The sequence below is a fragment of the Puma concolor genome, chromosome A2 (assembly GCF_028749965.1).
Source record: "Puma concolor isolate L17-30 chromosome A2, mPumCon1.1.hap2, whole genome shotgun sequence".
Lineage (NCBI taxonomy): Eukaryota > Metazoa > Chordata > Mammalia > Carnivora > Felidae > Puma > Puma concolor.
Window position 1 is genome coordinate 159,649,770 of NC_141668.1, and position 22,265 is coordinate 159,672,034.

The following is a 22,265-nucleotide window of genomic DNA, read 5'->3' on the forward strand; positions in this document are numbered from 1 at the left end:
TGGCGCGGAGGTCCAGGAGGAGGAGGAGGAGGAGGAGGTGGGAGAGCTGATGTCAGGGGGGATGGCACCCGCAGCAGCACTTGGTGCCGGAGGGACAGCTTGAAGATCTGGGCTCTGTCGTGGACGGGGGAGGAGCCCCCAGCGGTAGAGTCGCAGCCAGTATAGAATGTGGGGGGGGGGCTCCCCCAGGCCTTCTCTCTGGCAAGTCACTTGCTATGGGAGAGGGAGGTCCTAATTCCTGCTGCACGGACTCTGCACTACCCTTCTGGGGAGTGACCCATCCGGTCCCGTAACCCATGCCAGTGTGGCACACCCGGGGCTTTGGCAAAGGCTTTCTGTGGGGGCTCCTTCTTCTAGCTCATAGGGCCCGCCCACCATCGGGCCCTGCGTCTGCCTATGAATTGATTTGAGGCCACTGGGAGAGGTGGGCTGATGCGCCGGCCTGCCCCCTCCCCGCTTCTTGGTCCACCTGAGTCCTACTGGTACTGCCTGGGGCAGGCGGTGTGACCGAGAAGGGCAGAACCCACTGCGGTGCAGGATGCCAAGGTGGCCTCGGGGGTGGGGGGCCAGACCCCACTGCTCCTAGGGGCACCACGCCTCAGCCATCTCATCTGACCCCTGCCTCTTTATTCCCGCTTCACACGTAGGAAACCGGCCAGCTGGGGCTGAGGTGCTTGTCCTTGGTGAGGTCTTGACACTAAAAGAAGCAGAGGCAGGCCGTGGCCCCAGAGCTCTTAGGGACACCTCAGGGCCTTTAGAAATGTGAGCAGCAGCATGGAGAGGATGGTTTTGAGAGCTGGGCCTGAAGATGGACGGGTGGGCGGTGTCTCTAGCTGGCAGGTGATGTGGCAGAGGCTGGCTGAGTGAGGAAGGCAGGTGTCCCAGGCTCAGGTGCTGCATGGGGGCACCTGAGATGCCACTCGGGGCTGGAGGCATCTTCTGGATGTGCAGCTAGATGTCCCAGGTCATATGTGCAATGTGGCCCTTGGCTTTTAGGTTCTTCGTGCACATTAGTTTTGAAATTGCAAGAGTAAACGTAAACAGCTGGATTGACAAGTTGGAATTATGTTAAGTGCTCTCTAGTCTCTAGCCTGGGGCTTGGACGCAGACCTGCTTGGACTGAATTAAACACCTCACTCTGGGTGCCCCGACCGCCCTGGCCTGCCATCGGGCAAAGGAGTGGCGTCAGGCAGGGACCCGGCCTACAAAATGGGCAGATCCTGGAGGCTCATCAAGTGTTGCTAGGCAGGCCTGGGGAGGCCCCTGGTTCCTAGTGGAATATTCTAGCACGCTGGCAGGACTTGTTAGGAGAAGCTGCCTGCCCTCAAGCCACAGCCCCTAGCGTGATCTCAGGGCCTCAGTTGTCTCTAACTCTAAGCATGTGTATCCCACACTCATCCCGTAGCGATCTGCCTTGCCAGGACCCAGGCATCCTAGAGCCACCCTCTCAGCAAGGACCCAGAAAGGCCCAAATCCTGCCCGTTGGAGCCACCAGCACCAAAGGGCAGAAGTGGGAGCTGAAAACAAATCTAAATCTCAGGATAGCAGAGGGGGTTTGTCTGGTGAGCCTCACAACTAATGCTAACTCTGTACCATGTTGTGAAACCAATTCCCCCTTTTAATTGCAAATACCCCCCCCCTTTTTTTTGCTAGAAGTTTTACAGTGTATTTTTCTGCTCAGCCATGACTTTCCGTGTGATAAGTAAATGTGTTGCCACACTAAAATGAGTCACTTTGAAACATGCCTGCGAGTTCGCTTGTTAAAGACAGTAAATTTTAGCTGTGTGGGGCGGGGAAGGGAGGGGGTTGTCTGAAGTGGTTTTCTTGTATTTGCCCGCAAACCCGTTAAGCCTCCGGGATAAGGTGAGCATAAAGCGAGATCCACCCAGGATTCCCTGGGATCTGTCCCACCACTGAGCGGCATTCCAGCCCTTTCCAAAGAGGGAGAGGGTGTCTCCGTGAGCGCGTGCCGGCCTCCTCGGTCAGGACTCTGTTCTGTCCGTGGTCAGTAACTTGTATTTCTTTTTTTTTTCTCCCCCCCCCCTTTTTTTTTTTCTTTTTTCTCCTAAACTTTCCAGGTAAAAGTACACCTGTAAGCCAGCTTGGTTCTGCAGACTTTCCCGAGCCCCCCGATCCATTCCAGCCACTCGGGGCTGACAGCAGTGACCCGTTCCAAAATAAAAAGGGGTTTGGGGACCCGTTTAGTGGAAAAGATCCATTTGCTCCCTCCTCTTCAGCTAAACCTTCTAAAGCCTCTTCCTTGGGCTTTGCAGACTTCACCTCTGTAAGTTGAGCTTCCTCTGCGCCACCCCCCACCCCCAACCCTCCGCTTGCAGCTTCTTTGGGGTTGTTTTTTTGTCTCTTTCCAAAGGCAAACTTGGCTTATGTCCCCCGGTACCTCAGTGCTCTCACTTGTGTTATTTATTCTGTACTACTGCTTTCTGTAAGAAAAACAGTTTCTCAATAAAACAAAAAAAAGAGCTACGGTTTGGATACTCTGTGATAAGGGCATGCTTTCTTCCAGCGGGGTGGCCACACAGGCCTGTTTCTGTCCTTCCTGGTTAGACTCTGTGTTATTTCTGTCGCCCAGAGGCTGTTGTGTTCAGGGACTCTTGGCAGCTGAGGTGTCGCACGCTTCCGAAGTCTGAAAACAAGACGGCAGAAGTTTCGTTAGGGTGTCGCTGCCCCCAGAAGGGTCTCCGTTGCCAGAGTTGTGATGGGCCCGCCCCAGTGCATTTGAAGCGGCTAGTGAGGACGGATGGACCCAGGCAGGACCCGCAAAGGAAGAGCCATTCGATTTTTCAGCGCTTAATTCAGTTACCAGCTACAATGCACAGAGAAGTCCAGCCCAGAACAACTGCCCTGACGCCCTTTCCCTTTGCCAAAACTAAACCAAAACCAAAACCCTCCCGGAGCCAGTTAGCAAAGCTAAGTGCCTTTTCAGAAGCTAATCCTGGGATTTCTGAAAGCCTGGCTTTGTTTCTCGGAGCAGAGCGCAAGAAAAGATTCCAGGTTGTAAAACGCTGTCCCTCCAGGCTGTTTTCAGTACCTTCCTGGGTACCGAGAATCTTGTTCTCCGAGAGCTTCAGATGTTGTCTTCCCAGAACTGGTTTCACGGTCTGTCTGTCGCGCACTGTTTGTTTTTGAAAAGGTTTTCTTCATTCGAATTTGCAAAGTACTTTTGTTTCCTGGCTAGGGGTGGAGACGCATGACCTAATAGACGCTCCTGCTCCCAGACTCTCTGTCCTAACATAGGCTCTGCCCTGTCGGTGCCCAGTGAGTGCCTGATTCGCTTCAGATCCACCTCGTGCACAGCTAGCCGTCCTGTGGCGTTACCGAAATCGCCCGAGATGCCGACGCGTTCTCGGCTCTCGGCGACCTATAAATATTTTACGACTGCCCTTAGCTGAATTTTGTTGACAGCCAGTGCACACTGTGGATGTATACAAATGGCAACATTATTAATAAAAGCCCAAAACAAAACCCGCTTTATCTACAGTTTCTTGAATAGTACCACATTTGTATTTTGGTGGGGAAAAAAAAAATGTTAAACGCTGATGAGAAAAATAGAGCTGTTCACGTATGATTCGGGTACTCTCTTTTGGGTAGGGAAGAGGGGTAAGTAGATGTGATTGGCAATTGGGAGAAACGACTGTTCTCTTTCTGAAATGCATGGTTCTGTTTCTGTGACCCCCACCCCCCACCTGATGGCTGGTTTGGGGAAGATATTTAAAAAAAAAAAAATCTGAGGTTTCAAGCTGTCATTTGGCCCAACATTTTTGGTCATTCCAGAAACATCCCTGGTATTTGATCATTCTCGTTTCCAGGTGGGGGATCAGGTTCCACCCAGTTTGCAGCCCTGCTGTTCTTTGTTTGAAATCGCCTTTCCCGCTTTGGATGCCCCAGTTTTTCCAAAGGAAATGACCCGACAGTGGGATTTGGCCACTCTGCTGGGATGGAGTGTGGGGAGAGGCAGGCAGGACACCTGACTGGTTTGGTTTGTCCCCTTCGGTCCTACTATAGTCCCAAGATGGTCAACCTGTCCCACCTTGGGACACTCAGGATGTCTTTGCGTTTTCATGACATCCAGGGATGCAGCCCATTGGCCACTGGTTTCTGGTTCCCTGGACCTTGAAGATCTGGGCCAACTCAAAACAGGGCCAGAGTCGGTTCCTCCGGTTTGTGTATTTCAGCTTCCCCAAGTAAACGCTGACAGGTCTCTTCCTGCCCAGTCACTGGCACCGTGACTCTTTCAGCTCGAATGTTCTAAGAGTGGCACCGAGACGCCCTGTTCCCCGCGCAGAAGCCTCTGGGTCCGCACTGGAGCTCAGTTACGCCGATGTCACTGTGCGTGCCGTCCCCCGTTGGCGCCCTGGCTCTGCCACTCTGGAAGCCTCTAATTTATGAGCCCTGAGTTTCCATCAATGGGTTACTTGTCCTTGGAGCTGTTCACGGGAAACGTCTCCAAGATTTCTTTCAAAACAAGACTTTCTGTCTCAGGCAAATGTGTTTATTAGGAAGTAGCATTTATAGGTTAGCAAAATGGCTCATTTTTCCAGAAGTGCAGAGCAGCTATCAGATCGGTGCGCCGTGCACCCTCAACTGAGTTGGATGCGATTCTCACGGTGGCAGCAGTGAGCCAGTGGGAGGTGGCTGCAGGCATCCTGCACATGGCACGGTACAGGCTCTGTCACACGCCTCGGGCCCCGGGGAGGAACGGTCCTGGGTGCCTTGTGTGCGGAGCCATCTGGACCCCGGATTTCTGCCGAGAGGCTGCTGAAGTAAAACTGCTAAGTGTCCGCCTCGAGATGTCGAGGGAGGGCAGCAACCTGTGCCCCACTGTCTCCGCTCCAGGACGGCGCAGGGGTGAAGCGGGAGTCAGCTGCCGTTGATGGAGTGGCGGCCGCATCCACAGGTGCTCCAGGTTCTGGCCTTGACGACGCGGGCAGGTCAGAGGACCGGGGTCCGCTGGGACACGGAGAGAATTTTCTGCTGACATGAGGCCCAGAGGGAGCCACAAGGAACCCTCTTCCTCCGGTGTTCTCTCGGAAACGATGGTCCAGCCTGCTTCTCAAGTGCGCACAAACCATATGCTTGGTTCGAGTCTCCATAGAGAATCCTGAAGCTGGCCCCAACCCAGTCCGCTCTGAAGGCATCTGGAATGTTCCTGTCAGCACATCTAATTTGAAAATGGAGACCCCTTGAGCAGGAGGCTTTGTGGTGACATCCTAAGACTCTGGGGCTGGGCGGGAATCATGGTGTGGCCGTGTGGCCTCAGCTGATACTTGACCCCTCCTGGCCTTGCTTCCAGGCTGTGGCTGGATCACCCTGGCCGTTGCCTGTCAGCCCCCACCCACCCCCTCCTCTGAGCTGACAGAGGACAAGGTCCCTGTCAACCATGCTGCCATTTCTGCCAGCATTTTGTTGTTTTTTCCTTGTTTTTCTCCTGATGAGGTATGGGAAAATTCCCCAGAGTGCGGGGGTGGGGGCTTTCTGTGACGGGCAGTGGAAACAGGGGTGGGGACCAGATTTCAGGGAGTCCTACCTGGAGACTCATCACCCCCCTGAACGCTTTTCTGGGTAGCTTCTTTGAGAAAGTCAGACTTAGCCTTTCTTCCTGGCACGGCTCTTTTTCATGCTGACCCCACATTTGTCCCCACCTGACTCCCAAGGCCAGACGGAGGGAGGCTGCCTCTCCTGTCCCACCTCCTTCTCCAGGCCACATGTGGTCCAGACCAGGCTTCCTCCACCGCCCCTCCCCCCTCTGGTGCACAAGCCCTTGGAAGTCTAGCCCCTCCCACCCCATGCTCTGTTCTGGCAACGTCAGGGTTGGCTGGTAACCCCCCACCCCGGCAAAAGCCACACTCACGAAGGTGCCCTGTAGCCCCAACTCCTCAGCTGTGGCTGACCGCCCCTGCCCCGCCTCCACCCAGACCCAGAGAGAAAGTCCAGCGCGCTGCGGGCCAGAGCTCCCTGCTGTCCCCAGGCCTCCGTGTCCCCACCTGTCGGACGAGCTCACCCCCCAGTTGCCACTCAGGCTCAGTACGTGTGTGAAGAGGTGGCCGCGAATTTCTTTGTGCTTCCTTCCCCAGTGCTCCCCCTGAGGTCTGTATGGGCCTCCTCGAAGCCCGTGTCAGATTGGGATTGTCTGTATGCCTGTTCCCGAGGGCCGCCTTTCCAAGGGCCGGCCTGCCTGTTTCTTTGGTGTCGTCCAGCACTTAGTGAAGAGCCGGCAGAGCGGGTGCAGAGAAGAGACCTGGGAAGGGCCCCGAGTCTGCGTTGGGGCATGTGACGGGGGGTCTTGGGGGGAGCCAGCGACCCACGCCACGGGAAGAGCGTGTGAGATCTAGCTTTGCTTTTCTTGCCAGAAAGCTAAGGTGCCTTGACTGGTTTGAAACCACCCATCTTGGTATCAGAACGGTTTCCTCTGCTGCTGAAAAAAATTTTTTTTTGAATTGAAACTTTTGGAAAAGGACCTCAAGAACTCCTGGACCGATTGGCTGCTGTAAATGTTCAAGTACAAAGTGGCGCTTAGCAGGCCTAGAGCTCCCCGGACCGTGGCCGGGGTAGAGATGCCGCGTTTCAAGACAGTCGTCTGTGCACTTGTGAAGCCCAGAGCCCCATGCACCTGCCAGAACTCTCCAGTCTCGGCACCTTCCACCCACTGGTGTCATCGGCCCGTCATCGAGGCCCGGGCCTTGTGGGTTCGCTGTTTGAGCTCCTCGGTTCAGACCTCTGCTCCACCGCCGTTTTCAGAGACGCCCCGAGAGGAGGCCACGCGGAGGCTCCTCCTTCACACTCCCGTTGAAGCCTCATAGACTCCGACCCCGGGGAGTTGCAGGAAATCTCTCTGTGTCCCCAAACTGACGCCTCTCGTTGCCTGCCTTGGTTTCCTGCGGGCAGGGCGACTAGTTTCTCTGAGGTCCCAGGTGGCAGTTCAGGTCAGACCGTTTCTCAGTGCATGTGACCCTGGGTCAGGACCGGGGGGCGTGCGTGTCCCCTCCCCGCTCCCGACCGAGGCACGGGCTTCTTTGGCTTCTGCCGGTTTTCACGTGCACGCCACGCGGCCCCCGCCCCCCCCCCCCAGCGCACCCCAGCATTGCATTCTCCTGCACCCCAACAGCGCGCGCCGGAGGCACCCTCCTCGCCCCCCCCACCCCCAAGTGGCGGCTCGCAGCTTCCGGGCCGAGTAACCCCACCTCCATTTTCCTTTGCAGTTTGGCAATGAGGAGCAGCAACTCGCGTGGGCCAAGCGGGAGAGCGAGAAGGCGGAGCAGGAGAGGCTGGCGCGGCTGCGGCGGCAGGAGCAGGAGGACCTGGAGCTGGCCATCGCGCTCAGCAAGGCTGACATGCCCGCCGCCTAGGCGCCCGGCCCCGGCCACCGGCGCGGGCGGGACGGCCGCGGGGGCGCTGGTGCAAAAGGAGAAAGCTCCAGTCTGTCTGTACGCACGCACGCACGCACAGTGGCCCCCGTTTCACGTGGTGACGCGTGGCCGCCACTGTTCCGCCAAGGACTCGCGGGTCAGAGGGCCTCGGGCTCGGGGGGCTCACCTGCGCCGTGACGTCCCTGTTGAGCGGCGGCACCCGGTTCTCCCTCCGCCCGGAGCACAGGACCGTGACTCCCGGCCTTTCGTCTCCTGCTCGCGCCGGCGCCGGGGCGCCCCCACCCGACGCCTCCCCGACCCCCCCTTCTGAGACAGACATCTGGGCGGTGTCCGCATCCGTTGTATAAAATTCAGTTCGAATGGTTAATATAAAGTATTTTAATACAAAACACAATCTTTCTTTCCCTTTCATTGAAATGTTATCTTCCTGGCTTTAACGTTCACACGTGGTATCCCAGAGGGAAACCAGCCCCCCGCGGTGGGCGGAAAACCAGATGGAAGGTTCCTGTGTGAATCCTAAGCGCTTGAGTGGCTTCTAGGGCCACAAAGCCAATTTGGGACGTTTTCAGGGTCGCCCTGGCTCCCCAGGGTCATTGTCACTAGAGGGGGCGGCCCTTCGTCAAGGCCCCGCAATTTGAAAAAAAGAGCCCTGTGCCATTCGCTGAGGCCTGGTCTCCATCAGGGGCGAGGCCGCTGGGCAGTCCGAAACCGTAGTCAGAATCGGGAAATGGGACAGTTTTCCCCTAGGATGCAGCTGTGTTCCCCTAGAACGTTCCGGAAGCTTGGATGTAACTGTTGACAGGACGACCTCAGGAGTTGCTGAAGATATTGCAGATCTGCCCCCTGCTTTGCTTCTCGCTGTCCCCAGGGAGATGAGACCCCCCTTTCCCTCCTCCCCCCCTCCCCACCCCCCACCAACTTCTTTCAGATAAAGATGATAATAACTTTCGAATCTGAGCGGCCTGAGCATAGCCTGGGAAGAGCCTTTATCCAGAGAAAATGCAGCAGAGAACCTCTGACCCCCAAACCACGCAGGTTCGGGAGGGGACGAGATGGGAATGTCAGGATCAAGCATTCCGGGAAATCTCAGGGGACCCAGCCCCGGCCCCTTCTGGGTCAGATTCTAAGACCCTTCTTTGGAAAAGTTCCTTTTCGGTGTTCGTTGTGTATCTCTGGGCCAAGGTCTCTGCCTGCTCCCCTTCCCCAGCCAAGGCAGGGCCGCTCACCCCCGCCCCCCTGCCTGCTGCTTCTCAGCCCCCCTGCCCCCCAATGCACATGCTTTATCACCTCCAGGGAATCATTCTAACAGACGTATTTATTTGCTTGTTCTTACGCTTTAGTAAACTTTACTTCTTAGACCCAGTTTCAGATTTGCAGAAAAATCACAAAGATAATGCAGAGGGGTTCCCATAAACCCCTAACAAATTCCCCTGTTTTTAACCTCTTGTACTCATAATGGTACATTTGTTAGAACTAATGAACCAATATTGGGAAATTAAATCTCCCTTTTCCAGGTTATGGACGAGGGGCCCCCGGGGTCCTGGAGGGTGTGGGATTCCCTGGTGCCCAGGAGACCGCCTGGCTTCTCTGTCCTTGGCAGTGACGTGGGTCTGGGGCCTCGCACGAAGCCTGTGGGCTTCCTGACCTCTGAGGGGCGTGCCCCCCATCCTCTCTGGAAGAGCCGGCAGCTTCCAGAATGTGGCTGGAGGCGATTCCTCAGGCTTCCTCCCCTCAGGTGGCAGTCACCGTGTCACTGCTCCCCAAGGTGGTCACAGCTCTGCACGTGGGCATGAGGTGAACCCCTCTCCGTGTTTGCAATGATTCAGCTTCCATCATTTTGTTTCAGCCTCAGAGCCACCTGGCAGGCGAGGCAAGGCGACCGTGCATTTTCCTGGTGGGAAAACCGAGGCTCCGCGTCTTGTAGTCATTTGCACGGAGCCTCAAAGCCCCAAAGCGCCGGTGGCTCAGCATTTTGCCAGTCTTGGAAAAGGTTTGTTTCTTCTTGCCCCGTTGCTTTTTTACGTATCCACTGCACCTAGAAAAGGCACAGAAAGAGTCTCTTTACGTCTTAGAAATGGAGGACCGTGCACTGAATTAGGAGCTCTTACCCAGGGAGGTGCGATGGGCTTTAGGGAATCCTCGAACCCCTGAGGTTGCATTTGTGTATTTTTCTTGTTTATGTGGAGGGTGTCCATGATGTTTTCATTTGGTTGTTAAAGGTTCCCAGACACCCCGCCCCCCCAAAAACGGTTATGAGCCAGTTTTAAGTCCCATTTCCTTTCTCCCCAGCCTCCCCCCCACACTCAGGGATGCTCCTACACAGACACCCAAAATCAGCCTCCAATCCACCGATCCCTCCCCGCTCCCGCGGGCTTGCTCTGCCTCTTCCTCGGCAGGGAACACGCACACCCTTTCCTAAAACACAGAGTATCCAGTTCGAAAGCATTTATTATGAGAATCTCCAAACATAGTAGCGGCGAGAAGAGCACAGTAAACCCCCGCATACGCGTCGCCCGGTGTCCGATCCCTTTGCAGCCAGGCTTTAAGGCAGTTCGGTCACGGCATCATTTCGTCCTTCCCCATCCAAGTACGCGTCGCTCAGAAAGGTGGGCGCCTTCTCACGCAGCCACCAGGCCACGATCACGCCTAAAGCTAAGGGTCATACCCTCCCTCCATCCAATCACATCCTGCATGTGAACGGCAGCACCTTTGATTTCGCAACATCACTGATGTGCCGCCCGATGGCTGGAAGCCTTTGTCCCCTTAGCAGGTGCCCCGCTCTGTTCAGGCTCCCACCTGTGCTGGCTGCTTCCCCACCTCCTCACCGTCCAGCCACCCAGCCCCGGCTGCCGCGGGACCGGCACCCAAGGGTCCAGGATACCCGGTCCGAGCCGCCTCCTGCAAAAGGCTGGCCGATTATCTGCCACTGAAATGAAATTGCATCTTCAAAGCCCGTTTCATTTAAAAGGACATCCTAGTCCTGGAACAGTTGTGGAAAGCTATTTTTAAAACAGGAAGCGTCTGAGAAACAAAGAACCTGCCTCCTGAAATAATGGAGTAAATATTTCTGCCGCCTTATCAGATCTGGTTCCTTTTGAAACATGGTACTTTTGTTGTTGTTTTTTTTTTTCCCCAAATTTTCCCCAGTAAAAGTTACCAGGAGCCGTACAAATTGTATCATGAGCTGTTGTTGGAAAAACATAAAGGGAAATGTGATCCTTATCACAGACTTATTCCAGAGAAATTACGTGATATGGGCTTGCATGTTTATGTTTAGTGGGTTTTTAAATATCTCTTTGATTTGCTCTCCAGCAGCAGTATGCTCCTGCTTCATGACCTTGGGCACACGCTACCTAACCGCTCTGGGACTCACTTTCCTCCTTTGGCAAGGAGGCTGGACCGGACGAAGACCTTTCTAGCTTTAAAAGTCTTAAGATTATGATTCAAGTCTCTAGAAAGGCACACATATTTTAGGAGTTCAGGTAACAATAAAGAAGAAAACGGAAACCATCCTGGTGGCCTCGTCTTTACTTAAAACGTTTTGTGCACCTATAGGTAACAACATCGTATTATGATCACCAAACATGCTAAGAAGAGACTAGAGCTTAATTGTTCCAGCCACTAAAAAGGAATTATGATTATGTAATGCAATAGAGGTGCTAATTCTTGCTAAATGGAAATCGTATTATAATACCTAAGTGTATCAAATTAACGTGTGCACCTTAAATTTACGCAGTGTTGTAAAAATTTACGCAATGTTATATGTCAAATGTATTTCAATAAAAATATTTTTCCATGCCTTAAAAAAAATTGAAAAAGATATTTTTCCACTCTTGAAAACCATTTGCTAGCTAAGGGAGAAATGCTAGCTTAAATAACTAGTGTGTGTGTGTGTGTGTGTGTGTGTGTGTGTGTGTGTGTGTATATACACTATTATATAATTACTACATGGGCACCTGGATGTCTTAGTTGGTTGAGCGTCCAACTCTTGATTTCAGTTCAGCTCATGATCCAGGGCTGTGGGCTCGAGCCCCACACTCAATGTGGAGCCTGCCTAAGTTTCTCTCTCTCTCCCTCTCTCTCTCCCTCTGCCCCTCTTCCCTGCTCCAACTCTGTCTCTCTCAAATAAATACTTACTACACATACTATTATATATAATTGTAGTAGTATTGTATACATTAGTAGTCTGACCTATAATAGACTCTCATGTATAATGATAATACTATTATACCATATAGAGTCTATAACATGTCAATATCAAAATATTGTGACAAGGATATATATCAATACTATAATATGTACCTTATAAATTAAAAAAAATATTTGATGAGAAGCCTCAGTTTAATAAATGAGCAATTCTGTGACCTTGCAATGGTCTTCCTACACTGACCTTCAATCTGGGGGTAGAGAACCCTTTCTGGGGACCAGAACATAAGGGCTTTTCAGATAATGGCCTGCAGTGAATATTGTTTCTTTGTGCTCGAGACAAAGGGCAGAGTTTCCATTCTGAGAGCCAAAAAAAGACCCAAGATGAGATGTGGCCATTGTTCAGCCGTAAACACACTTTTTAAAGGAAGTGGGGATCCTGGTTCTAAGAGAACAGCATGGTAGACCGGACCTGCGATTCCTTTCCGGTTCCAGATCCTAGGATAAGAGTCTTCTGGCTTCTCTTCCCCTAAGGGAGACCAGAGAAGACCCTGAGGGGTGAAGAGACCATGGGTGGGCTGGGAAGGACACAGCCTTGAGTCGGACAGGCTCTGTGTAAACCCAGCTCCCCTCTCGATAGACCCGGGGGAGCCCACACCATCCCTTGGGACTGTTTCTCCTCCTCTGTAAAGCGGAGAGAATAACATCATCTCCCAGGGCTGTTGTGAGAATCCATGGCAGTGTTCTCAGCACATTCTAGAGGCTCAAGGTAGAAAGCACAGAAAGAACAGTAGCAGTAGTTGTTTTGTCATCTATTTTTGTTACCAACTGTGGTAAGGAGAAAAAAAAAAAACCCACCTAACAAAATGCACCATCTCAACGATTTTTACTGTACGATTCAGTAGTGTGGACTCTCTTCGCGTTGTTGTGCAATAGCTCTCTAGAAGTTTTTCATCTTGCAAAACTGAAACTTCATAGCCATGGAACAACAACTCCCCGTTTCCCCTCTCCCCCAGCCGGTGGTAGCGGTTTTTGTTATTACTGATTCGGAGGGTTCTCATTAAAGCAATGGTCGCCACGATAGTGATTGCCTTGCACTTCGATAGCAGGGGCTCGTGCCGTCTAGGTCTGCTACCCAGGAACGTGCGGAGAGCTAACTCTCGTCTATACTGGATAAGCTACCACTCTGTCGCTAAGTATGGGAGGCTCGTTCCAAGGGAAATTGGTGTGGGGTAGGCGGGGAGCCGGGAGGCCCCTCAGACCTGCTGTTAACTTTCCCGGAGATGGTACGAAGGCCCGTGGAGAGAAGGGGGCTCCCGTGTCCCGAGTGCCTTGGGCGGACCAAGTCCATTTTCGGCCCACAGACGGGGAAAATGGTGGTTATGTCCGAAACCAAGAGGCTAGCCCCGACTCAGAGGCCTGGCCAGGGGACTTTCCACTTGAGGAGGACAGATGCCATTGCCCTTGGAGTGGCACTGCTGGACTCTATCATGAGCCTGTCACCACTTCAACAGTGGTTATTTTTATAGCCGACAATGACACTTACTGGAAGTGGCCTGGCATTCATAGCTCCTGCAGTTAAGTCTGAGGAGTTGGAGGGCAATGGCCCCGGGACGTGGTGGTTCTTCGGGTCCTTGACCAAGACGATCCCACAGAGTAGATCCCTTCCAGCCCCGGAAGGATTCCGGGGATCCCCAGCCTTCCACAGGGCTGATTCTCTCTGGACATACGCTTGAGGCCACAGAGCCATCGCACTCTCCTGTCCTACAAGTCCTCTGACCCTCATGGCTTACCCCAGCCACCTTGTCACCTGCGCCTGCCTGGCCCTCCCAGGAAGGAGTGCGTCTGGCCAACTGCAGCGGGGGGCGGGGGGGGGGGCAGATTCTCCCATTTTCCATCTTCCGTGCCACCTTCTTGATTTGTTTGAGCTTCTCAGTTGCGCTTTTTCTCTCAAGCATTGACTGGGCCAAGGAAGATGGTTCATTTAACAGAGGAAATGACTAGAAATTGATTTTCAGCTGCGGAGGCTCCTTTCACGCCTAGAGCACATCCTACCCCTCGCAGACATGTCCCTGTCCCCCAGGCCCGTGCCCCAGCTTGGAAGGAAGCCCTGCGGGGAGGCATTTTTCTGATACTTTGTCTTCAGGCCATTGGCTGTATTTCTAGCAACTCTTTTTTCTCTATCTTTTGCCGCCTCTCACATCCAACCGTCCACTTCGAACCCTGCTTTTGCTTAAATTGTCTTGCTGACTCTACATCCCAGTCCTTGGGGCGGTGCCCACATGTATTCTCTGAACGAAACCTTTTCTCGGGAAGCGTGGGTGAGCGAACAAGCAGGAATTGTTCCAGCGGTCACCAGCCGGTGACAGACTCTGGGTCCCCCGTGCTGCCGTGGACCTTCTTGGGGGGGACGCGGGGACCCCCAGACAGATGGGAGGCTTTGGCAAGGCATCTGTAAGAGCGAAAGTCAGGCCGTGAGACTCCTCACCTGGCCTTCGTGGAGGGCCTGTGGCAGCTGTGTAACTCGATCCAGAAAATTCTTCCCGCCTGTAGTCAGTCCAGTGACGCAGGGGCCGTTCTCACTGAGTCGCCTGCCTCCGTCACCTGAGAGTCTGGTTTAAGCCCTGGGGCCCGGGGCGCCCTTACCGTTTGTCATTTGTAACTTTCTCTCGGGAGCCTGAGAACCATCCCAGGTCGACCTGCTGTATTGCTGTAGAAACCAGATGCCCTCAACTACGGTTGTATTTCCAGAAACAGGAAATGCTGCCAGCAGCCAACTGTACTTTGAATCAGATTTAATTCCACAAACTTTTACTTTCTCTCACGTTGTTCTGGACCAGGGGCCGGTAGGCTTTCTGTCAGGGACCGGGTTTGGCTTTTGGGGCCGTATGGTTTCTCTTGCAATTACTCAAGTCGGCCATTATCGCACAAAAGCAGCCTGAGAACAGACAGCATGTGGCTGTGTGCCAATAAAACTTTATTTTACAAAACCATTTGGGGGGCCACGTGTGGCCCTCGGGCCATAGTTTGTCACACCAGATCTAGGGCCTGAGCTGGGTACTGGGGAGGCAGTGGTGAGCCAGACATTTTCTCTGCCCTCATGGAGCTCCAGCTGAATTTTTTTTTTTTTTAATTGGGGTGGAACACTTTCTGATTTCTCTGTAATTTGATTTCTATCTTTCTCTGGGGTGCAGGCGGCATTACTTGGAAGAATAAAAATTAAATGCTACATTGTTTGCCGCACTATGAAACCAGAGGTCCCCCTCCCTGTTTTCCCACAAATCTTAGCGTCAACGTGCTCAAAAGGAAATTATGTGAAATAAGAATGGCTCCTTCTGTGAATCTAATGATAACGTCAAGGTCATACCATCGTTTTGATTCCCCCCCTGTCTACATTAGGGGCTCTCTTTCCCATCGTGACTTAAGGCTGACAAACGCACGGGCTGAAAAGAATTTTTTTGCTTTTTTAAAAAAAAAGTTTATTTATTTTGAGAGAGAGCACGTACGCGCAGGGGTGGGGGAGAGAGAGGCAGAGCGAGATGGAGAGAGTCAATCCCAAGCAGGCTCTGTGCTGTCAGCTCAGAGCCCGACGCGGGGCTCCATCTCACAAACCGTGAGATCACGACCTGAGCCAAAATCCAGAGTCCGTTGTTGAACCAACCGAGCCACCCAGGCGCCCCTGAACGGGATTTGTTTTTAAACCCTAAAATGGGAAATCCGTTGTTTTTTCTGAAAGTCACTCAAGTATCCAGTTATACGTGTCAGTGGAGCTCTAGGTAGCATTACCTCGTGAAATGAAAAGGGGGTTTGAACTCACCCTTTTCTGTGTATCTGTTTTCTGTTGTTAAAAAAGGAGTGACTGTTCCGAGAGGCTGCGGGTCAGTCCTCTGCTGTTATGTCTGATTTCCCAAATGCTATGTTTATTTATCACATCACGGTAAAACACACAGCTGTAAAACTTACCGTCTTAACCATTTCTCAGTCCAGTCGGTGTCTGGTGAATTCATGTCGTGTAACCATCGTCACCATCCAGTCTCCAGGATTCTTCATCTTGTGACACTGAAAGTCTGTCCCCCTTAAACACAAATTTCCCATCCCTCCCCCAAATAGCAAAAGAGAAATACTACGTAGGGTCGTGCAGTATTTGTCTTTCGCGTCTGGCTCAGTGCTCTCAGCACAGGGTCCTCAAGGCTCATCCGTGTTGTAACACACGTCGGAATCTTCTTTTTTAAGCCGGAGTAATATTCTAGTGCACGCGTGTGCGCGTGCGTGTGTGCGTGTGTATCCTGTCTTGTTTTCCATCCATCCGTCAAGAGAAGAGACACTAAAAAAAGACCAAATTTTATGTTACACTCACAAAAGAATTTTGTGAAGAAGGACAGCATTTTATAATGGAAGCCTCTATTCCGATTTTCTTCTTTCAGAAAATAGTTTTGTTTTTATTGAGGTAAAATATACATAGCATGCAATTAACCACTTAATGAAGGGGCAATTGAGGGGCACTCGGTGCATTCGCAGTGTTGTGCAACCATCACTTGTAGGTCCAGAACATTCCCATCACCCCAAGGGACACCCCCGCTCCCCAAACCCCTCCCCTTGCCCCTGAGAACCACCAGTCTGTTCTCTGTCTCTATGGATCTGCCTGTTCTGGGTGTTTCATGTTAATGGGATCACATACCGTGTGGATTTGGGTCTGGCTGCTTTCACTCGGCACGATGTTTTCAAGGTTCATCCCCCTTGTAGCGTGAGCTGGTGCTTCGTTCCTTTTTTTTAATGGCTGAATATTATTGCCTCGCGTGGATGGATTATTTTGTGTATTTACTTATACTTTGATGGGCGCTTGAGTTCTTCCTACTTTTTGGCCACTATGGATAATGCTGCGGTGAATATCCTGATTGTTTCTTGAACCAGCAAGCCAACAACAGCAACAAAAATAAGAAAACAACTGCCGGGGCATCTGAGTGGCTCAGTTGGTTAAGCCTCCGACTTCCGCTCAGGTCAGGATCTCACGGTTCATGGGCTCGAGCCCCGCGTCGGGCTCTGTGCTGACAGCTCAGAGCCTGGAGCCTGCTTTGGATTCTGTGTCTCCCTCTCTCTCTGCCCCCCACGTCAGAAATAAAAACGTTAAAAAATTTTTTTAAAAATTGCCAAAACTTTGCCTCCAAGCAAAAGTCTTTCAGGAGCCCCCTCCCCCCCGACTTAAAAAGGCACCCATGAGGGACCCACTCATACTCAAGAAAGGACTAATGCAAGGTCACCCGCATGGACACTCTCTCTGGGTGCTTCCACTGGGCATCTCAGACTCTTCCCGTGCAGAAGTCGCTCAGAGTGGACAGTAGCCTTGGACATTGGGATCGTCCCCAAATGTGGCAGTGCCCCCCACCCCTAGTCCCACGTCTCAGAGACCCCGGACTAAACACAATGAGTGGGCTTGCTCCTTTGAAGTTCCATCTCTCTCTCCCTTCATGGAACACCTACTGTGTACCTTGCATAGGGCAGGTCGGGTCCATCAGAGGGAGCCCCGCCAAGGCACCTGCTGAGCCCCCCCCCACTTTTTGCAGAGGAGGAGACGAAGGCCAGGAGCCACAGGGTGACAGTGGTGAACCCAAGAGCCCAGTTCAGACCTGCCCAACGCCCCCAGCCCCTGCTTTGTCGCCAAGGGCTTGCCCCTCCAAGTCACCCAAAGCCCAGACCCCGGCAGGCAGGGAAAAGCTGGCCTGAGGGCTCCTGCAGGGACCTGCGCACACACGGGCAGAGGGTTGGTGGGAACTGACTGTGCTTGATGTAACAGCTTCTGAGATAAGAAACCTTTCCTTCGACAAACCTCTGTATGACTCAAAACGAACCCACGAGCCCCCGGCAAGCTAGCCTAAGTCACCCCGGCCGTGCTGAGGAAATGAGACATCAGGATGTGTTTGAGGTTTGGGGTTCAACGGAAACACACCGGGAATGTGGAGAATTCTGCCCTGGAGAGTCGGGATTGGAGCCACTGGGCATGTTTGAAAGCCAAGGGAGAGATGGGGCTGGCCGGATTCCTCCTTGCGCTGGAACATCATAGGACCCCGAGGCCGCAGACGTGGGGTTTGGCTGAGGAGTCTTTTAGACCTGGGACAGTCCCCACAAGGCCAACTTAGGGTCAAGGTTGAAATCGGGGGTGACCGAGGCAGAGAGCAGTCAGGATGTGCTGGAGAAGGCAGGACGGCAGCATCTAGAACAGCATCTGGCATTTCGCGGGTGCAGAACTATTTCCTGAATGACTGTGACAATTTAGAGCCGCGTGTCTCAAAGCGTGGCCTGCAGGCGGCCGAGCCAGAGTCCCTGGGGTGCTGTATACCTGCCAACTTCTGGGCCCTGCCTGGGGTCCTCCAGATGGGATTCCGTCTATGCTGGGGGACACAGAGGAGGGGACAGTACGGGCTGAGCTCGCACCGTGTGGCATGAAACGATTCTCTGATTCGCTTTTCTGACCAGCCCAGGGGGACATTTGGCTCAGACGGGACCGGGCGGTTGCCCGGGGCTTTGGCCAGGAGGAGAGCGCCAGAACTGGGGTCAATCTGGGCCACAGACTTCAAGTCACGTCTACACTGCACCCTGAACACTACCTACCATCTTGACCTCTCTTGGGGTCAATAAGAAACCCTGTCATCTCAGGAAACCCTGGAGCTGGGGTTTTACTCCTTATGAGCAGCAGGAAGCAGAATCGCCACCCCAGTTCGTGGTGCTGACCCTTCTGCAACCAGGCCCCCTCCTCATGCACACCCCTCACCCCTGGCTGCTCGGACCCAGTCGAATGGGGGAGCCGGATACCCATCCCAACCACCCCCACCCCCACCAGCCCTGGTTAGGTGAGTCTGCGTGACAGTGGGCAGGGCTCCTGCTGGGGGAGTCGGGGCAGGCTTCCCGGTGGAGGTGACACTTGAGTTGGGCCTTGAAGGGTGGACTGGGTTTGCCGCATGGACACACGGGAAGGGCTTTTCCACATGAGGAACAGCCTATGCAAAGACGTGGACTTGGGGAGGAAGGAGTGAGGGTGAGTCGGGGTAGGGTCAGGGGGACCTTGGAGATTAGGCTTGTGAGGTAGGGGGTGCATGGGAGGCGTAGAGGCTCAGAGGAGGGAGATGTGGCTGCCTGTGAAGGGCCCGGAATGCCCAGTGAAGAAGTTTCTAACATATTCTAAACAAGCAAGGAAGGAGTGTGACCGGATGGCTGGGGCAGGCTCTCAGAAGCCAACCCCCAGTGAGGTCCTCACTGCCAGCCTTGGAGCCCTGAGGATCCATTCTTGGGGGCTGGGGGGTCACCTGTATGAGTCGGGGCAGGCTCCCACTCTGGAGGCTGTGCCCCCCCGCCCCCCCCCCCCGCCAGGAACTATGGAAAGTCCCCAGGGACACCCAGAGACCTCACGGGCTCCCCAGATCTGCAGATGAGGTGAGTCTCAGGTATACCCAGGCCCCTCGTGCAGGACCCGGATCTGCCCCCCGCCGCTCCCCCCGCAACATGGAAATCCAGCTCTGGAACTCGGGCCCCCCCCCCCCACCTTGGACAAATCCCTCGTTGCCGGGATGCCCTCCCGAAGGCTCCAGACAGGTTCTCCTGCATTATTGTATTTATTTTCCACGTATTTCTGAGTCTGCCAGATTTCTCTCTGTTTTGGATTTCTAATTTCATTGCGTTGTGGTCAGAGAACATACTTTGTATCATCTCCATCCTCGCCAGTCTACTGAGGTTGGTTTTGTGGCCTATCCCGGGGATAAAAATGATTCCGCTCCTCTTGGGTGGAGGAGTGTTCGAGACGAGTCTGTGATATCCAGTTGGTTTATAGATTCTCTGTGCTTGAAAATAATTTTTTAGAAAGCTGGTGGGGGGAGGAGGGAGGGGGAAAGGCTTGTCAATAGCATGTTCTGTTCATGCTGGTCTGGATGAAAACAGAGTCGAGTCCTAGCAGGCAGCGTGCTGTTGGAGCTCGGTGGCTTGCCCGGCTCCCCTGGCATTCGTTTTCGTGGCTCCTGAGGGCCGAGGGGCCCGGGAGGCCTGGCTGGCCTGGCCCTCTGAGTGGCCTCCCCTGCCTCCGAGTGAGCGCGGATGCCGCTGGCCCGCATGAGGGCCTGGGTTTCTGAGTCCCGGCCCAGCTCAGGCCCTGGCCCAGCGGAGGGTCTCCGGGTCTGATGGGGCCTCCGGAGGAGGCCGTCCTGGGACGCCTGGGGCCCTGGCAGGGTGGGAAGCTGCCTGCACACCGCAGCCTGCAGGCGGATCAGGGTGGGCAGGCGGGTGTGCCGGGTGTGAGTGGCACCTCGACCGCAGGCCTGTCCAGCTCCCGGGGGTGCAAGCTCTGCACAGCCTGGGCTGCTGCGAAAACCTGATTTTGGGGTGGCCCCGAAACTGGGCCACCGGCAGCGCCCGCCCCCGTGGTGGTTCACAGAGGAGGAAGCAGAGAGGCCCAGAACGTGGCCCACGGGAGCTGGGTCCTGGTGAAGAGCACGAGGTGGGGAACGGAGACCCGGGCCCGCCGGGGGGCTGGCTGGCGGCACCTGGATCCCCTGCTCAGCAAAGAGAGAGCACCTCTGAGCGGCGGCGAACACAGCCTCGAAAGCGAAAACGGGGGAGTCAGCAGCTCCGCTCCTGGGGAGATCTCCCAAACGGTTGAAAGTAGGGTCCTGTGCACACGCGTGTGCACAGCGGTGTTGTTCACCATCGCCAGAAGGTGGGAGTCACCCGAGGGCCCGGCGGTGGGGGAGCAGGCAAGCAAACTGGCCGATCCGCACAGTGGAGTATTACGCGGCCTTGAAAAAGGAGGGGCCTTCTGCCCCAGGCTGCGACGTGGATGCACCCTGAGGACGTTATGCTGAGTGAGCTAAGCCACACACGCAACGGGACAGACACTGTGTGAGGCCACTAATGTGAGGTCCCCAGAGGAGTCCCGGTCGCGGAGGCAGAAAGCAGGTGGTGGGGGGTGGGGGCCGGGGCTGGGGGAGGGGAGTGAGGAGTTGGTGCCTGACGGGGACAGAGTTTCAGTTCGGGACGATGGCAGAGCTCTGGAGGTGGGCGGTGGGGACAGGGGTGTGAGTGCGCTTAAGGCCCCTGAGTTGGACACTTAAAAATGGTTTAGGTGGTTAGGTTTATGTCATGTGTATTTTACCACAATGACAAAATGAAGAAAACGAGGGATGTGGGGGAAGACGGTGGGGTGGTGGGGGTTGACAGAGCTGGAGAAAGGGCGCAGGCTGGGGGCAGGGTCTTGGCAAGACCCCTGTCTCATCTTCCTTGGTCTAGAGGGGCTACAATGGGGGGGGCGTGCCTCCCTGAGTTGGTGCCAGCCTCAATTTGGCTTCTGCCCCCCAGGAGCCCCCAGTCAGAACCAGCCAGGGACCAGGGACCCACCCCCCCACACCCACCCAGGAATCTGGGGTGAAAATGCTCAGGGAACCAAGAGAAGGGCAAAGAAAGGTATGAGGACTCTTCCAGCCGTGGATCGTGTCATAGACACGGGCAGGGCATAGAGCTGATGGTCACTGCCTGCCTTAATCCCTCTGTGGCTCCCCACTGCCCTTCAATCCTGCAGCCTTGGCTCATCCCTGCCTCTTCCCGAGCGTCCTAGTCAGAGCCACCTCCTCCTTCCCAGAAGCCCCCCATGTGCGGCCAACTCCCTCACCCCTCTCCCTCCCAGGTGGGCCAGTCCGTGAGCGCCAACATTGGAGGCAGGACACGTGGGTGTCCCATGAGACTGAGGGCATCGGTCATGCCGTTCCAGAAGGGCAGGTCTGCCGAGACCTCCGGGACAGGGTGGGCACTTGGTCTCAGCCCTGGGGAGTCTGGGTAAGGATTTGGGAGGTGGAACGCTGTGGGACTCTTGCCTTTTTCTTGCTGTGTGATCTGGGGCAGGTGGCTCCCCTCTCTGCACCTCCTCATGCATCCCTCACCTCCCGGCACATCATGAAGTTCATCTGCGGGGAGCCTAGGTGGCTCAGTCGGTTAAGTGTCCGACTTCGGCTCAGGTCATGATCTTGTGGTTCACAGGTTTGAGCCCCATGTCGGGCTCTGTGCTGACAGCTCAGAGCCTGGAACCTGTTTCGGATTCTGTGTCTCCCTCCCTCTCTGCCCGTCCCCCACTTGTACTCTGCCTCTCTCTTTTAAAAATGAAGAAAACATTAAGAAAAAAAAAGTTCATCTCCCTCCCAGTTCCACATGGTTGGGTAACTTGCTAATGTGTGGTCAGGCCCAGAGGAGCCAAATCATTTGAAAGCAGTCACTAAATACGTATTCAGCAGGATGAGGGCATTGAGTCCTCCCTCTGTCCCAGGGGGTGGGTGAGGTCAGCTGGATGGTCAGGTGTCTGAAGGACAAATAGTTGCCGGCCATGGGAAGAAGAAGAGGAAAAGAATCTCCAGCTGAGAGGATCGCCAAGTGCAAAGGCCCTGAGGCAGGGCTGAAGGGCATACCTGTTTATTCCCAGAGCCACAAATGGCCACAAATGTACCCTGCCCCAACCTCCCTCTCCTCCAAAAAGAGAATTGAACTCGGTGAAGTAGGGAGCATTGAGACTCGCCTCCTTCCTCTGTCTCCCTCACGAAATGGGAGTGAACCTGGCCTTCCAGGCCCACACAGCTAAGGGAAAACCCTGAGTTTCAGAGTGGAGGGTCCTAGGATCAGTGTATGACTCTGGGAGACACCTCTGGGCCTCCGTTTCCTCTTCTGCGAGGACGAGATGATGCTCTGAGAGGCTTACAGGTCTACGGCAGA

At 54.3% G+C, this 22,265-nt stretch overlaps 1 protein-coding gene and 1 long non-coding RNA gene across 15 annotated transcripts in view; one reads left to right on the forward strand and one right to left on the reverse strand.

Annotated features, from left to right (window-relative positions):
• EPS15L1 (epidermal growth factor receptor pathway substrate 15 like 1) overlaps positions 1-7,779 on the forward strand; it is a 99,391-nt gene extending 91,612 nt beyond the window's left edge. For 6 of the 14 annotated variants that reach the window (XM_086698745.1, XM_086698747.1, XM_086698749.1 and 3 more), the window contains 2 exons: positions 2,079-2,284; positions 7,218-7,779. In XM_086698745.1, the coding sequence (XP_086554871.1) occupies positions 2,079-2,284; positions 7,218-7,364 (353 nt within the window). In that variant the 3' untranslated portion in view covers positions 7,365-7,779. Of the gene's footprint in view, positions 1-2,078; positions 2,481-2,590; positions 3,484-7,217 lie in introns of those variants that run through there. The other 8 variants (XM_086698754.1, XM_086698759.1, XM_086698748.1 and 5 more) reach the window with 7 other exon arrangements.
• Positions 7,780-8,681: 902 nt separating this feature from the next.
• LOC147583681 (uncharacterized) lies at positions 8,682-10,689 on the reverse strand. The gene is made up of 2 exons (XR_015248481.1): positions 10,182-10,689; positions 8,682-9,420 (listed from the first exon to the last, which is right to left on the reverse strand). It is a non-coding gene; the product is annotated as an uncharacterized LOC147583681 (long non-coding RNA).
• Between the last annotated feature and the right edge of the window lie 11,576 nt (positions 10,690-22,265).